Source organism: Styela clava, chromosome 13, assembly GCF_964204865.1.
Source record: "Styela clava chromosome 13, kaStyClav1.hap1.2, whole genome shotgun sequence".
In the NCBI taxonomy this organism is placed as follows: Eukaryota; Metazoa; Chordata; class Ascidiacea; order Stolidobranchia; family Styelidae; genus Styela; species Styela clava.
The window spans coordinates 4222886-4241997 of record NC_135262.1 but is presented as its reverse complement, the minus strand read 5'-3'; the positions used below and the strand labels follow the sequence as shown (position 1 = coordinate 4241997).

The window sequence follows — 19112 nt, the reverse complement described above, 5'->3', positions numbered from 1 at the left end:
GGGACTTGAAACCAGTCAAGTTAACTGTGTCAGAAAGGCTAGGTTGAACAAAACACAGCAGATTCTTATTAATTGCTGAAATTATTCTTACTGGAAAGCAAAACTTGTTGTCCTATGATACCAAAATGCTTACTAAGTCGAAATCTTAGGTTTTGCACAAAAGCAGTTATTCCTGTACATAAACTCTATTGTTTCACAGTTGAGAGCACAATCAATTTTGCTTTGATGAAAAGTGTGATTCGTTCAAGCATGGAAAAAAATCCTTCACATTGAATGATCAGGCATGGGCCATGAAAAATACTTATTGAGAAAAGTGTAATATCATAAACAATACTATTCTGTTTTGTCAGGACCAGCAGACCATGACTGGCTTGCGGCTAATTTTGGGAAATTTACTTCAAGGAATTTGACATATTTAAGAATTCACGAGCTTCGTGTTTTGAACATTTTTCAACGACAAATCAAAAACAAAAAATTATGAGAAAATATTCAAACATGATTTTCAACTATTAATTTAACAACCTGGGCTAGTACATGGGTGACATGGGTGATAAAAAAGGGGGCCATATCTCAAATTATTGTTAAATACAAATAAAATAATTGTGCCCTAAACAGAGAATATCACGGCAATGAACATCAAGGATTGATAAATACTGAAATGAGAATGAATAAGATGACAATACAAATAAGTCTGCCAGGTCCCACACCCTATGTGTAGGATACAAATTCAGCTTGATTATTTCAATCAAGAAATGCCTAATCTTCTCTTATGATTTACACATCTATTTTGATGGACGATAAAAATGAATAAGATGGCAATACAAAATAGTCTGGTACCACTCACAATAACAATGTGTAGGACACAAATTGTGTACTTCTAAGCTTGAAAACGTTAAAAAAAATGAAATGTTTAGCACTTTCCTAAAATCTACCCATCTACTTCGATTAGTAAAAAAAATCTTACCCGGGACGCCCAGACAGCTGATATGCTCCAACTTCCACAAGTTCTTGTGCCCCTTTCTTGTCATCTTTGATGTTTTGTAATTCCCATAAATGCATTGTATTATTGTCCAGTATGCTTACAAGGCGGGCCTGTAAATTTGCATTATTTAGGATTGAATTTGGAAGTCGTATGATCCCAACCACAATAGCTAAAAAGAAGACATTTGCATACTATTGCGATATGCCATTTCTGTCATCCTGTTTCTATGCCATTTCTCATTACCTGTACCCAACATGTTTGTGTTATTTGCTATTTAATATTGGGCTATTTAGTTGTATTAAGATCTTTTCTAACAGTAAGACTTAGATTAAGTTAAACGTGTTATGCTCCATTTGTAAACATTGGTTTTATACAAAGACACTCAAGTTGGTGATCTGTGAAGAATCTGCTCATCAGACTACCCAAAAATAATACCAAATTAACACAGAATATATAAAAATAAAATGACTTGTATCATGAGTATAAAAAACTGTATAAAAAAATTTCATCCTCTTTTTTCCTGATACAGTAATCAAATTTTTTGCAATATGTCACAGACTGTTGTCACCAAATTTACATTGAATATCAATAGGTTATTTATAGGAAAGATCAGGTGAAAAGACAGATTAAAAATATGGCTAACTAAAGATCGTAGACTGGCTACCAGTCTGCACCAGTTATGGGCTCATGTGGGTCAACTTGGAAAGAGGATATATTATGGATGATAACTTAGGATAATATGAATATCAGCCACAAAAAACGGCACATATTTAATTTCATGGAAGTCATCCAAGATGTGATGACAGGTATATTCCCCAACACTAAATCACATGACCAACCTTTAGCACAAAGTTCGGCAAAACATGGTGTAACCAAATTACACAATACACTGATTATACATGACTACGTATACACTAAATAATATCATTTCATTATCACTGTGTGCTCTTTGATCATGGCCAAAAAGCAAAAAAACTAACAGACAGAAATTTAATAACAGTCACCCAGACATTGTTTATTTACAAATTTGTATATTGTCTGAGTGCTTCATGCTGTATGACCGTGATTATTGTTGAGACAGAACTTTAGTCATTATGGAGGACGGCTTGTTATTAACAAGAATTTGTATATACAGCACTCATTCAAGCCTTTTGCCCCGAACAAGGAACCACTGATATCTAATGATATGATATTCGATGTTGTGTGGAACTACAGTGATAAAGGAAATATAGCGTGTGCATAAAATCCTAAAATTTCAACATTGCAAAAGGAATTCATCGATACCATATAGGCATATATTGTTTTGACTCTCAAGGATGTAATAAATGAAGTAAAAATACAACAAACCTGGTCAAGTTATATTGAGAACTGACTTCGTAACAAAATTAAAAATTGCAAAGGGACTTTATGGACACTATGTACTATTTTAAAAAACTTCACCAGAGAATTATACGACGCATCAAAAATATGGAAACGAAATCTTTCCAATCTATCAAATTTTAAATATGATGTACCGGTATTTCACAATATTTCAAAAAAGTTGTAATTATTTTAGTAAATGGCACAATAAAAAACTAAAGGCTTATTTACAGTATCTTTATTTCGTTACATACATTTCACCGTCCGCACTTTGACAATATAAATTATTTAATTTTGAAATTTGATAAATTTACTTCTGTAATGGAGAGTTGAAAAAATCCAAATCCTACTGTCTGAACGTGACAGTGATGGTTGTCCAACAGTAATTAATTCTAAACATAATCTTGTCTGATAAATCAAATCATGTCTTCACGACTTCAGGCAATAGGTCATATTCATTAATTAGGACTATGAATCAATGATCTATGCAAACCGTGTTTTTCCAGACTATGATGGTTAAATAACCGGTATTCCTGACCGGTATGTGAACCAAGATGGAAGACACCGGAACGTAGAAGGTGTACCAGGTTAGGGTTAGGCCATAATTTTAGGTACAAATACTATGGGAGTCACTCGGCTAGTCCCTGAACTCGTAATTGAACTAAAATAAGGTAAATTGGAATAAAATGATGGCCTAACTTAACCTGGTACACACACATACTACGTTCCAGGTTTCCGCCATCTTGGTTCACATACTTCGGGCGTACCAAATAACCTATATTCCCTAACTATGCTTGGAACGGGATTTCAAGTGTCAAGTTTGTTTAATGAACCCACCCAGAATGTCAAAAGTCTAAAATTTCGAAATTTTATCAGTCGAAGTCCTGATAAAATATGTCAATAAAATAATTTGCAACAACAATTTGACACGGAACTCTTGAATTTCTTTCATAGAACACTAGTGAAACATACTTATTATATGATTATAATCGTGAATTTGATTATATTTACGTAAACAATATACTTGAAATAATATGGACTCTCAGAATTGATAGTAAACTTGCGGTACTCCTAGCCTAACCCCTGGGCTTCCCACAGTTATCAGCGGGTTATCCGTGTAAAGCACTGGTATAGAGACTATTTTACAGTAAAATTTAAATTGTCAACTGAAAAAAGTTACAGTATTTGAATATGGATATAGGAGTAACTTATTATTTTTGATTCAACACATACCAAATATGGATATTTCATAATGTGTCAGTATTATTTTAGAGCTACAGATATAGTACATTGTACTTTATAACGAACAGCTGTGGAATGACTTCCAATGCCAGACCTTTGGAAGGCATATCTCAGTATTATTAAATATTTACTGTGAGCAAATATATGAAAAGGATTACATCATCATTTAGAGTCTGATAATCTGCCTATTCGACTTTGTCAAATATCTAACGAGATCAAGATTGTTTATTAGGTTATTGAAGACAGGTTTGGTCCATATGCTCGTATATGGCTTTGAAACTGGTGGACTACGATAGAAAGATAATAAATAATTAAAACAGAATCGGTTGTTTGTCTAATTCTATATCAAATCAATGAATTTGACAATAGTTATAATATTACTACATAATGATATGAATTTTGAATATTGATTTAAAAACAAATCTAAAATCAGAATTGTAAAAAAACAATGTTTCAAATTAAATATCCACGAAGACTCTTATAAAGAATTTATTCAAGTCAGTTATTCAAGCTGAGTACTCCCATAGAGTGTGTTGTGTACCAGGTTAGGGTTAGGCCATAATTTTATTCAGATTTTCCTTATTTTAGTTTGGGAACACTTACTTGCCCTACCTACGTACGTCTCCAGTCCAGTGAGATTATGCAAGAAAATGATGGAGAGACAGAAATACTTATCAAAACACGACAATTTTTTTTATGAGCCCGCGATAGATGATAAATGCACGATATTGCAAGTTGTATTTTTTTTATCAACGTTGATGTTAGCATTTCATCATTTATTAGGTGCGGGAAGATAAAAAAAATAATTTCATGGAAATGAATTGGTATTTCGCGACGCATTTATTATCTGACGTACAAGAACGTCGTGACGCACTGTCTGCGTTGGCCAAGTGAAGGTATCCCCTGCCCATAGGTTTCAGTCCCTTGAAACAACTTGGTGAAAAATAGGCGAACAAATTTAGTTACCTCCATATTGGTACACACACTTCTGGAGCACGTATTCAAGTATCACACTATTTTTACTTTGAGATAAATTCATTAAAAACGAACAAGAAAATATAATGTGACATAACTGGATTTATACAATTCACTAATTATCTCATATTAGGAGTTAAACGAGTTGATTTTTATATCCAACAAAGACTGATGTATATATTTTGAATAATATTTCAAATATACACGAAACTAGGTAAAATCACTATATCGATTTTTTGGGGGTTATACAGGGTAACCCCCGTCCCCCCAAAAAAACATTTGGAACATATTCTACAGAAAAAAAGCAAAGTGTCCTAGATCAACTTTTGGGTACAATCATACACAGAGAGAATCCTAATTTTTGTGGAGGATATTTATGGGAGACTTCTCTCTATAAGATGAGTAACAGATTCCTATAATTGTAATTGAATTTGTATTCTGCATAATTTTGTGAGTCATTTATGCATATTGTGAGGTCATATGACATTTTAACCTTTGTGACAACACAATAGTAAAATATGCATCTAGGTCAAATGTATTTAAATTATGCATCACATAATGATGTAATGAAGATTCCCAAAATGTTTTGAATATTTAATTGCGACGAAAGTTAAAAATTTATGTTTTAGGAAATTAGTGGTCACGGGTGTCAAAAATAATGGAATATTGGAATACTTGTATATAACTATATATCACTTCTAATAATGAATGATTTTAAATACGAATTCAGTTTATAACAATCGATTATGACGAGACAAACGACAGTACATTAGTTGTATTAAACAAACATACACAGCGGAAAAGTGCACTTCACGCCTCTTCACACACAATAAAAAACAATGTTCCCAATAGCGAAAAAAAACAGAAATTTTTGAGAAAGAAATTGAAAAAATTGAATCTTCAAAACAATTCATTCTTTTTTAATATTTGAAACTTAATGATGAAAATTTGCTTACCAAATGAAGAGCTATTGATGGTAGGAAAAAAAGCATGTTATTTGGAAATTGATGGTAACACTAAACTTAACAGAACATTTGTAATATACAGTTTGAGTACCCGGTATTGACAAAAGGTCACAGTTGACTGAGTTATCAGGCTGCTACTGTACACGTGGATGATGATGCGTGGGTGTTGGGCCATATTTTCAACACAACATTGACGATGCAAAATATCAAAATCTGTTCACACAGAAGTGATAAAATGCAACACGCATATCAAGCAAGTATAAAATCTTTTTCCCGAAGACTACAACGAAATTAGATTTTAATGGCAAACAAGAGCATTTTTCATGTATTACAACATACATTCGGGTTTATAGTAGGAGAGGAAATTATGGCACAAAAGGGCCAAACTCGAAAAAGCTGTTTTGAGAAAATGAAAGAGTATTGTCCAATATTTTTAATCTCCAAACTTTTATTTGAACTTTGCATTGAAATAATTGGTGAATATTGCTCCAATTAGATACAACTTTAGGAGCACCTGTTTTTAATATTTTCAATCAAAATTTGTTTCATTTTGTGAGTTTAAAATGTCTTAAATTGACAATCAAGGAATCAGTTCTTTTATTGAAACACATGTATATATCTAAAAATGTATATATCTCTAGATATAGATTGATATCAAGCAGAAAGTCGCACTAAATATTTTCATGACACAATTTTGGGTACTCCTGTGGTATGTGTACCAGGTTAGGGTTAAACCATAATTTTATTCCGATTTTCCTTATTTTAGTTCTATTACGAGTTCGGGAGCTGTCTATGTTAGCCAGTGAATATACCCCTGACCATAGGCTTCCGTCCCTTTACACAACTTGATGTAAAGTAGGCAAACAAAATTAGTTACCTCCATATTGGTACACATACTTCTGAAGCGCCCAATTTTGTTTGCTTGCCGTAACTGAACTCAAATAGGAATAAAATTGACTTTATAAATCATTCACCCATTATAAATTTGATTCAATTGTTTAAAAGGAAAAAACTAATCTATTAAATCCCCTTAAATCAATAATAGGAAAAATCATGCGCACATTTAGTTAGAGATGTTTCGATGATTCACGATTTTGACAGTAAATTATTGAACCATTTGAAAAAAATCAATAAGGTACAGACAAAACAAACCAATTTCTTGGAATAATGAACATGGTATAAACTACAGACAAAATGAGATAAACAAGACTCTTGTTATAACTATTGTCTTTCACAGATAATTGTTGCTATTCAAAATTATGTTGGTATACGGTTAAAAACTTTCTTACGCCTAATTTCACTAGATCAGGTGCCGCCACCCCACTGGGGGCATGCAACGAATTTTAGGGGGTTGCAAAAAGTACACCAATTTCCCACAAAGTACTATATCTAACTTTTGATTAGAAACACAATTATTAAAACTAGTGAAAAACATAAATCTAACTATCCCTAGTAAACAGTTATAAATTTTGTAAATGTAAGTTCATTAGACAGTATCCACCTCAATGAAATTGGTACAATCTGTACATATATGAACAAGAAGAACGAAATTAAGCTAGACGATGATTTGAATACCTGATTCTAAATTAACTGACTTTATTAAATTGGAATTGAAAATAGGCAGAAATCCAATCCAATTAGACCGGGCAGCAAAAATACTGAAATTTGCGATAACAAAAAACAAGAAAAAGGGTATAAATGCAATACAGGTAAAAGTATAATTATCCAATTCAAGAGTCTTGCTGCACACTAACACGAATGTATTTCTGTAACGTTTCGTCTGACCAAGGTCAGACTTCCTCTGACAAGCATTATTCAACTACGATAAGAAACGCGATGAAATGTACATAAATAATGGTTAGCAATTTCTGGGTTAGTTAGTTTTCAATAGAGAGAAATGAAATTGGGGACAGAGGAAGCATGGAAAGGTAGTTAACCCAACTGATAAACCAAATAGTTCAAGTATTCTGTTTTTTCTTATGGCCATGAATATGACTATACTTGATTGACATATCTCACTAAGGGCTTTGGAATCGAGGAAAATTTACACCAGACCCCGAGCTATACTCTGGCTCCAAGACACAACTTGATAAAATTTAAACATAAATTCAAGAATTTTGATAACTCCATCTCCTAACTCGAAGAAAAATTTCGATAAAAAAGTGAGGTTTCGGCTTCTCAGCTACAACCATTATGCTAGTAGAAACATTTTAAATTCGACTTCAGTCTCCAAATGTCAGGTGATTAACAATGCCTTTTCAAAGTGGCCATTACATATACGAAACCATAGACCAAATTCAAACCATAACCTACCTCTCCTGTAAGGAAATGCAACTGAACAACTTGATTGGTGTCATCATGAAGTCCTGTAAATTCAACTCCTGGTGCTCCATATCTGAGATGTTAAGAATATGATTTTGAATAGATACAGAAATTTGGAAATCAAAATACAAAGGAATATTTTCGTACTAAATGTGAGTTTTTCTTTTGCTATCACAGTTCATCAGATGTAACCATGTGACAAGAGGATATACAGGGTAGAAATGTCCATGTTATTTCGAAATACCAAATTTATGTGTGTACCAATATGGAGGTAACTAATTACGTTCACCTACTTTATATCAAGTTGTGTAAAGGGACTGAAAACCTATGGACAGGAGGTACTTGGCTTACACAGACAGTCCCCAAACTTGTATTATAACTAAAATAAGGAAAATCGGCATGAAATTATGGCCTAACCCTAACTTTGTACACATACTACGGGAGTACCAAATTGACTCATGATAAAATCAGGTAAAATAATATGGCTGTTGAATCCTCCACCCAAGCCACTTAGTGATCACTTGAAACTAAACTTATAAAATAAGTTTGAAGGTAGTGATGTCTAGAACGAATCAAGTACACAGGTATTCAAAAATTTGAGTAGTCAAATTTAAATTTCTAAAAACTGCAAAAAGGCAAGTAATCAAATTACTTTCCTGCAAAAACAGTTACAACACATTGAATATTCATTTGATTTCTATCTGCCACTTGGTGGACATGGCCAAATACAGAATGTTTCATACTTGTATATAATTTTGGGTGCTCCCGAAGTATGCGAACCAAGATGGCGGACATCGGAACGTAACATGGGTAACAGGTTAGGGTTAGGCGATAATTTTTTTCCAATTTCTCTTATTTTAGTCCTATTATCAGTTCAAAGACTAGCCAAGAGCCTCTCGTAGTATTTATACCTAAAATTATGGCCTAACCCTAACCTAGTACACATATTACATTCCGATGTCCGCCATCTTGGTTCGCATGCTTCGGGAGCCCCTAATTTTGTAATAGATAAGGAATGATAGAATATTCAGTTCTGGCCACCCCTAGTCTATCTTTGTAATAAAAAACTTACATTTTAATTGAACCGTTTTTCAATCCAATGGCCATTAATTTTAACTTCCTATCGAATGCCAGAGCACTAGGTTGGTTTGGGAATCCATGCTCAGCCGTCTGGAAAATAATTCAAAATTACAGGTTATCAAACATCACTCAATGTAATATAATGTAAGGCTATAGTGACACGGAACACTGATTTAATCCTACTTTGGTAGCTTCTAGGGGTTCTGTTAATTTGAGTCACATAATAAAACTATCTTCTGACAAATTTTAATACAAAACATGCTCATCGATAAAAAAAATTCAACATTTGTACATTAAATAATTTTAATTCAGAAATAACATCATATTTTTTAATTAATATAAACCATGACTGTATTATTGAATCGCCAAATTTTAACAGAAAACAGTACTTTCTTCAACCTCTTTAGCTATCAAATGTTTAATGTTTGAAAAAGTGGAATAGCATTTCAACATTATATTAGCAAATGGATACTTATATCTTAACAGTTTGGAAGAATCAAACTGTTTAATTTCTTTTACGAATTTTAACAGAATCATGAAATTTATTAACTTTCCGGAAACATCATTGGTTTCAAATTCAATTCTAGCTGAATTTTTGAGTCAGCAGGGTTTTTAATCCACGGCCAAATTTTGCCCAACTAGACTGGTGAAATGAAAAGTTACATTTTATGAACAATATTTACAGCATTACAACAGCAAAAGTGGAAAACAATAGGCCTTGTGCAAAAACTAAATTTAATCGCAATCTCAACAAATTCCTCGAGCTACTTTTCAGTTTACATATCAAAATTTAGTTTAGTTTGGTTGTGGCAGCATCAGGCAGGCCAGAATTATTTACCCAACAAGCCAGAATTGGGTCACAGGTCATAATTTGCCTATGTCAGGTGTATCCTAAACTAACATAGTATGCATAGAGATACCTTTTTGAATTCAAACAGCTCATCTTTTATTTTTTCTCTTTGTGGATCGTGATGATGACCTTTCTTCCATTTCTTAAACATGATGAAGAATGACAAAATGAAATGAACTTGGATAAATAACTTTTTCTTACTTAATTTAGATAAAAACTGAACAAAACAGAGTCTGAAAATATTTCAAAAAATTCAAATTGAAGAATTAACAAATGAAACTGACATTAAAACCACTGAAACCCAAAATGAGTATAAAAAAATTCAAAACATTTCATTCCAATCAGAAAAACTCTCAAAATATTTATTGCTGCTCTAAAGTGAGTATTGGCAGATTGGAGTGATAACAGTCAGACAGTTGTAACAGGCAAGAGATATTTCTATAATACAGTACGGCACACTATCCAAATTCCAATAATTTTCCTCCATTTGGTTCAATAAAATAAACACTCAATGCGTCTCACAAACGAGGGTCGTCTGGCACCACGTCAGATGCATCATATCGCGCCATGCTTGTCTCAATAATAATCTAAATTAATCACGGCCGTCACATAACCAAAATTGCCGTTTTTTGCTCTCGAATGCCACGATAAAATTGTTTTTCTTCAGTAAATCGGATCATTTTTTTTCTAGGAATTTAATGATGACGTTATTAGATTGCGCTTCTTTGTAGTATTTTCCGCAACTTCATTTTACTGTATTTTTACCGATATTGAGGGACAACAATGTTCAGACGTCTCCCAAAGGATGGGTGTCTGACAATTGGTAAAATGGCTTTCTCTGAAACGAGACAATGTCACCCGATCTGTATAGTGTGCCGTACTGTAATATTAGGTGTCAAATCTATCTGTTTTCTGAAAATGAAATTCAATATAGCTCAAAGATAAACAAGTAAAAATTATCATTATGGAGGAAAACATTTTTGTTTGGCGCTATTGAAGCACTTATACAGTCATAGCATTCATCTCCACACCACATTTGTGTTTGTGGGTATTCAAGCATTTACAGCGTTTACTTTACAAGACCCGAGATCGCTGCCGTTAGTGAGTCCTTCACCGTCGGGCAAATGCCATTTCGGGGGGCCGTTGGTATACCGTACTTTGGCAAGCTCTATGACAGTATAACGTGATTGTGACGTCGTAGTGCAGTAGTGACATAATTTTTAAATGGCATAGTCAGGTGGGGGTTGTATGTATGTATGTTTATTCGTCTCGTAATAGTGGTACATAAATAAATGATGAATTATTTTTATAGGGTTAGGATCACTAAGTGCAAAAATCGTTATGCTACTTCGACCAGAGTACTGTACAGTACCATTCTTTAAGACTTTAGGTACCGGTACAAAACTACAAAAAATCCAAAAATTTCACATCACATTTTGGGGTCCAGTGAAGTAAACCTTGTAACTGCTTGAATAATGCGTATAACAAGAATGTGATGTAAAATGAACGCCGTAACTGCTCAAATAACACCCAACAATAATGTGATGTGAAATTTTAATGTAAGAAGATCGAAATTAAAACCTTGTCTCAAAACGTCGTCGTTGAATATGCGCAAAGGTGGATCGTCCATTTTGAACTTGACCCATCCGTCCTCCACAAGTAATTCCAGTTGGCATAGCATACCGAATTTTACATAAGTTATTCCTAACCACCACCTGACTATGTCATCCATATAAATTACGTCACTTAGACGTCACGTCACCATCACGTCATATGGCTTGCCAAAGTATAAATTACGATCGCCCGAAATGGCATCTGCGCTGCCGATAACGAACTCGCTAAAGCCGGCGATCTCACTCCTATCGTGATCGTTGTGAAGATAAAACGAGAAAAATAGCTTGCTCGATTTCGGATGATCGTCTGCGTGTTGTGTACGACCGTCCGCATACTTTGGTGGGCCTTATAACGCCACTGTGACGTCGAAATGACGAAATTTTTCGGTGACGTTGTCAGGTGGGGGTCAGGATTGACATATGCAAAAATTGTTGAACCAGGCCAACTAGAAGTGCATGTGGTACTGTACTATACCAGACCCTCGAGTTGTCCGCCTCCCGTTTGTCCCATGCGTTTAGGGGTTTTGTGTTCGCGAAAGAAGGACTTTTATTTTTAGAAAAAAAATGAAAATTTGGGTTGTATTTTCACATCACATTTTGTTTGGCGTTACCTAAGCACTTACGGTACTGCGTTTATTTCACGAGACCCCATTTTTGCTGGGGTTATTTCAGTATTTTAAAATGCTACGCTGTTTACCTGCAGACTTGGCTACACTCAGATATTTTTTTAATTTATCTCCCCCTAAATAAAAGCAAATCTTTTACCGTACCCTATAAATCTGGAAATGTAAAATCTGTAAAATATCTGAAATCGTTGAACGAAGCATTATTCTGTTACCGTAATTGTTCGTCTTCAGATTTTATCTAGACTCGGGCATTAATTTCAAATAGTTATTATTGCAAAGTAATGGTATCAGTTACTTATAATCCAAAAAAATGCCTACTATGTACCGAACGTAACTCCCTCTGTGAACGTCTAAACGTTGTACACATCATACACTTCTGCCAGGAGCCTTCGGCGAGAAGCGGCGCGGGCGTCTATCGTCGGTTTGCGTACTCATCACGCAACGATTACTCAAGCGTAACGACGTAAATGACGCCGGTCATCAAAGTACTTCACTAATAGAGAGAGAGAGAGAGAGAGAGAGAGAGAGAGATTTATTATTTGTGCATTATCGTATTTCAAGCACGCTCAAAAATACCTTCTTACAAGCCCATACAATGTAGTATACAATTTCCCAAAACTTTACGGCAGTTCCGATAAAAATATTTTTAGTTTATCATGAAGAATTTTACCTACTTAAACCTGGAACCTAACCCCAAATCCACCAAAACTGTATCCATAAGAAAAATGTTCCAGCTTACCCAATATTTGTCACTATCAAGAAGAGCCCTGCCATACGGCCACACCTCAATGGTTACGGCCATTGAGGTGTTATATACATCTCAATGGTTACGGCAGCAAAGTACCGGCATCTCGCCGGTATCATCAAAAAGTCAGTCGCTGTGGTATGACCATAGCGGTTTGGAAATTACGTCATGGTTTTGCGGCAGCTTCAGACGCCACAAAACTTCCCAAAACTGCACTTAGACAAACGAGCTGTCCACCATTCGAGCGAAGTAATTGAAGTGAAGATAAAACGTCACAGATTACGTGGTCGACAGCTCATTTAATTCTGAGACGGATTGTTTAAAATTCCCTCTAGTCTCAGATGAAGCGCTTCAAAGGGAGGGACCATTGGCTTATGCAAAAGCAATGTCAATGGAAAAATACTCTATGTCCAACGAGCTGCGCTAAGGATAATGTCAGAGTTTGAGTCAACATATGTCTACGGATATATATGTGTTTTCTACCTCAAAAGACGTGAAATCAAAGCATTGATCTGTTCTGACTGACTCCCATGTCAAAAAACTGCTTCGATTGGTTACAGCGACATACTAGCCAAATTTAAAGAGCATTGTTCAATCAAAGGAATGCCAGAAGTCCCACTAAGTAGCATGCATACCAATAAATGGCTTGTAAATTTTTGTCATTAGCATGTCGGTTTGTAACATTTACAATCAACTAGCAGAGCCGAATAAAGGTAGGCTATATTTGATGTTTATGTGTGTTCTTGTTTATATAGCGGCTCTTCGCGGTAATAAAGTACCAAATGCGGCTCCTAGTTTTGACTTGTTGGCCACCAATGGCTAAGCGTAACGGCCGCTCCCGAAGTATGTGTACCAAGATGGCGCACAACCTGAACCCTAACCTGGTACACATACCATGTTCAGGCTGTGCGTCATCTTGGTGCACATACTTCTGGAGGTGCAAAAACTAATGTAACATGAGTGAAAAGGCCTTCGAATCCGGGAAACACCTGCTAGACTATTGCACTTGCGATTACATTACTGCCCAGAATTTTCTTTCAAAACTCCCGACACCGGAACTCTCTTTCCTGTAAATACGAACCATTAAAATATTAGTCGAACTAAGTGATGACCGCGATATCCTGTTATTGAACCGATTCCATTCTAGTACTTTCGACTTCATTTTACTAACAAATGTGAAACTATCATATTTCATATATACATGATTTAAACCTGACATGGGCAAACTACGGCCCGCGGGCCAAATTCGGTCCGTTGGGCAATTCAATCTGGCCTGCCTGATTCTGACACAATCAAACTAAAAGCCAATTTTAATGTTTTAGCTAGAAATAGCTCAGGAACTTTGTATAGATTTCGATTAAATTTAGCACGAGGCTTATTGTTTTTCATTCTTGCAACAATGTGAATATTGTTCATAAAATGTAACTTTTAACGTCACACTTACATGGTCCACTAGTTTGAGTGGGCAAACTTTATGGCCCTTGGTCCCAAAACCTTGCCCACCCATGATTTTAGACATTTCGTTATTTCCAATCTTTATTTTATTCGTTACAAGTTAACAATCGTTTAGCACCAAATACGTTTCAGAAAAATCTTGCTGATTCTAATCTAGTTGCCAAGTAAATGTAATCTTTATCAACCTGAATTGATAATTTAAAAGCGTTTACTCGTCACTTATTATTATTACCACTTTTTGGCAGAGAACTCCCTGGCCGTTGTTTTTCAACAGGATAATAGAATTCTTCTGAAAACGGACAATCCACCACTTCCTTATAATATGAAAATAGGACGACTGGATAAATTATGGCATCCCGCGTTCAGGGGTTCTCGCGCTGAAGGACAACACATTATGTTTGATGTCGCAAGAGAAATATCGGTACCGGGCTATGAATATGGCGGAGTGGCTGAATTAATTTTGTTGTCCTTCAGCACGAGAACCCCTGAACGCGGGATGCCATAATTTATCCAGTCGTCCTATTTTCATATTATAAGGAAGTGGTGGATTGTCCGTTTTCAGAAGAATTCTATTATCCTGTTGGAAAACAATGATGTTAATTGAAAACAGAAATATTATTTCATTAAACCCTAAATAATGTTACGCGAAGTAAAATACGCACTCAATGTTGCAATTTGGATATTTCCTGTTTTTGACAAATTTATAGCAACTTTAGTCATGACACATGCTTTAAAGATGTGACGGTATTCTCGAAAGGCAATAAGTGTAGAACAAAAATATTAGCGTTGAATTGTGTAAAATATATATAACGTTTCAAGATCTCTCGAACCCCAACCACAAGTGCTTATGGCCTCCAAATGACATGATAATGCCCTGGCAATAAAAACACACGAGCCCTGCTGCCATTTTGAAGACACAAACATGCGTGATAAATTGTACAATTTCCGATCTTGTTGAATTGTCGAATTTGGGCGCTCCCGTAGTATGCGAACCAAGATTGAGGACACCGAAACATAGTATGTGTACCATGTTAGGCCATAATTTCATTCCAATTTTCCTTATTTTAGTCCTATTTCTAGATCGTGGACTAGCCATGTGACTCCGGCAGTATTTGTACCTGAAATTATGGCTTGACCCTAACCTGGTACACATACTACGTTCAGGTGTCTACTATCATGTTTCACATACTACGGGAGTACCCAAATGTGATCTGTTATTGCAGCTATGATTCCGCTATGTTGCATTCGATCAATTATTTCAAGATCATTGTTAAAAAAAATCCCAATATCTGCAAAAGAATCCCAATAATGCATTTATTTTCGAAGAATAGAAAATTGAATCAACATACTTTGCGCAATAATTAGCTCATATTCCATGATAATCCGGAAACGCGTGGGCTTGTGTCCTCGGCGTAGTTTAAGAATGCAGAGCAAGGTGGCTCACATCGCACGCAGAATTCACTGCGTTTCAGCTGCAGTGCGTGCAGTAGCATGTTTTATTTCTCGCAGGGCTCTCAAGACTAAATTTGGGGTGTTTTTCGTTTAATTTTCAGTATATATGATATCGTTTCAATCTGTAGAAGAGCATAACGTCGCACAAATTTCAACTTTCGTGAGATGTTTTATAAATTCAACAGTTAACCCGAAATGAGACGGAAGTTAGCACAAGAGATAGAAAAGATCAAATTGATAAACCGTTTTCCAGTCTTAGTGTTCCTACAATGACAGTCAGAAATTTGGTAAAATGAGCCACTATTAAAACGGGATATTATCTCATTTACACAAACACCTACATATGAAATAGTTAGAGCAGAATACACGATAGTCTCATATAAACGCTTTCAATCCAGGCATGAATACACTTGCTTCGAGTCAACCAGCAAGTTAAATGTAATTATTTCGAGTTAATTAGCATCGTCGTGGGTTGCCAAGCGTGACGTTGTTAATTAAGTAAGATTCTGATTCACGCAATCCTCGTCAGTAGCGGTGGCGCAGGGGAAGCGTAGAAGCATTGTCGAACATCAGGCCAGGCATGGGAATGGGTTCGAACCCCGCAGAAAAGACTGAGCCGTAGGCAGTACCCAGCAGACAAGTCGACGGGGGTAAGTCGAGAGTGAGCTCAAACCCCCATCCGCAGACTAGACCGAGCTGTAAGGTAAGACGCAGCAGACAAGACAGGTTGTCGAGGGTAGAAAGGGAGCCAGGGTAGGTAAGGAACGACGAGATTGGGCCCGAACCCCGTAGAATAGACGCAGAATGCAGATGCAGCGAGTGATGAAAAACGGCCCCGCAAAAGCAAAATACTGAGGAACGAAAGCTGTAGGAGAGACATAGAAGCAGCACGAACAAACAGGAAAGAAAAAAAAAATAAAGTTGGAGCGAAAAAATACTGTTATAGAAACTGGAGCAGTATCAAAACCAGAAGTGGGCAACACGAGCATTAATTTCAAAGAAAACAAACATGAAGCGAATGAATGCTGAAATAGAATAAAAAAAAAAGGTGATGATAGAAAGCAGCACGGGCAAGCAGACAAAAAAATAAAGATGTCGTGTGATACGAAATAAATCGGAGCAGCACATGCGGGCAAGGCAAAATAATTTGGGTTTGTTCATAGCTCAGAACTATTGTGTAATCAATTCCCCGGTGGACGCTGATTTTTGTTGTTTTTTTAGAACTGCTTTTTCTTCATATCCGGCCGGTTTCTGCAAACTTTGCTGCTCCTTCGCTGGACTTTTTTATTGTCCTCCTTGTTTCTTGCACCTTTTTATTTTATCTATTTCTCGATTCGCTGGACTTCTTTCTATCAGACCTCGACGATCACGCCTGCCCCTCGTCTCTCTTCGTCTTGGTGTTGTTTCTATTTCCAGTCGTCGGCCTAATAATCTCTATCATTTATTTACTATTGTAGATAGCTTGCTGCTGCATCTTTATTATCTTCTCCATTCATTTTTATGCTGTTAAATTTCGCCGAATTTTTGTTGCGGCTGCCTTCCGCTAGCCGCCTGGTTACTATTCCACTACTACCACTCCATCTTTATTTTCTATGCCTGCTTGCTTCTGCTGTTTTACTGTCCGTCGTCTCCCCTTTTTCCTTCGACTACCTGTCATGTTTGCTGGTCCTTCCCTACAATTCGGTCTGTTCCACACTGTCAGTACTATGACTGGAAAATAGTTCGTCAATTTCATCCTTTCTATCTCTTGTGCTAGCTAACTGGTCGTCGTATCCAAGGTTGGGCAATTACTTCCCCGCGTGGGCCAGTTTCAGTTAAAAATAGACCTGGTTACTGGGCAGGTGGGGCAAAACTCAATATTTAGCTATTTACAAATATTATTTTTTTGTTTGCTTGTTTTTGGGACTGATTTTTCCTCTTAATATCTGGTTTTCTGCAAACTTTGTGGTTACAGAGGTAGCCATCGAAAACCAGTAGAAAGATTCGAGCCACCGAGAAGACAAGGTTAACAGGAAATGAATACTCACGTGAATAAAGTAAGCCAGGAAAAATTATATATGCACACATAAATAAAGCCTATACACAACACACACATACCGGTATATAAACTTTTATTTCATTTTGCATGATTTATAGCAGGGGTGGCCAGCACGTCGATCGCGATCGACCGGTCGATCGCCACGTCTCGAGTAGTCGATCGCGTCTGATGTTGTGTAAACTTAATAAGATATTCCCAAAAATTGCCTTGAAACAAGTTTCATACAGCGCCTGTTGTGTGTTTTAAGACATAAAGAATGTAGAATTGTACATGCACAAAATACGATATACACATGCAGTAACTGGGTACGAACAAGCCCGATAGAGCATATTAATATGTAACAAATGCAAGTTTCACTACTGCTAAGTTTCAGAAATGAACGTACTGAATAGTGAATACTATCTGTCTTGACTGGCAAACGATCCTACAACAATTTCTGGGCTGTGCGAAAGTTATCATCTCACTCCTAGAGTAATGTGATAAATTTTAATCGCAGCGGTAGCAGTGGCAAAGAATCGGATTTAAAGAAAATTGTAAATTAGATATATACTGAAGTTTGAAATGTAACATTTATGGTTTGAGAAAATTCATTATTCGCTGTTTGAATAATCTTTTTTTTGAGGAATTAAAAACACTCACGACTAAAAAAAATGATGAAACGTTTACTTCGGGTACAATTACATAATCAAATTGACAAATTGAATGGAACATAGAAATGTAAATTTTTGTGGCAATTTCATTGAGAATGCGACCGCAGAGCCGAGCTTATTGGCAGCGGTGGAATTTTTGTATGTATGTGTGCAGTTATCTGCGTATTCAGTATTTATTCATTTTTGTTTATTTTTGTATTTCCGATCAGTCGATCGCAACCCATTTTGAAGATTTTAGTCGATCGCGGTCGAAAGCAGGTTGGGCACCCCTGATTTATAGAGATGAAATTGTAATATTTTGTTACGAAATTTTGATACGCATGAGTGCGCGGTGGGGTAACATGCGTTTCACGTGCGGCGAATACTTTTTCCCATCTTTTGTTCAAACCTTTTTATTTGAATACTGTACCGGTACCTATCTATGTTTGTGTACAATAATTATAATGTTTCAAAATTTAATGAAGTAAGTCTGGCTCAAGCCGAAATGGTTCAAAAGTGAATTTATCGTGCACATTTATCAGTTAATTTTTTTTTATCATTCAAAATCTTCGTTCTTCAACACCCAGTCATGTTATTGTATGTCGGTAGGCAGGTACCGTAATATTACCAAGAATAGAAGTGGGAGTACCGTACGGTACCGGTACCGGTATATCTGTATGTGCATAAGCAGGTGCTTGGATCAGTTATGGAAGCTGGTGTGACAGTGCTTGACTTCATACAGAACACACATATTTTTATGAAGTTAAAAATCGAACAGA

General features: G+C 35.9%; 1 protein-coding gene across 2 annotated transcripts in view; it reads right to left on the bottom strand.

Annotated features, from left to right (window-relative positions):
* LOC120332507 (lethal(2) giant larvae protein homolog 1-like) overlaps positions 1-10030 on the bottom strand; it is a 35210-nt gene extending 25180 nt beyond the window's left edge. For both annotated transcript variants that reach the window (XM_039399765.2, XM_039399766.2), the window contains exons 1-4: positions 9846-10030; positions 8918-9015; positions 7837-7918; positions 965-1092 (exon numbers count right to left, since the gene is read on the bottom strand). In XM_039399765.2, coding sequence (XP_039255699.2) covers positions 965-1092; positions 7837-7918; positions 8918-9015; positions 9846-9926 — 389 coding nt within the window. In that variant the 5' untranslated portion in view covers positions 9927-10030. The remainder of the gene's footprint in view (positions 1-964; positions 1093-7836; positions 7919-8917; positions 9016-9845) is intronic.
* Between the last annotated feature and the right edge of the window lie 9082 nt (positions 10031-19112).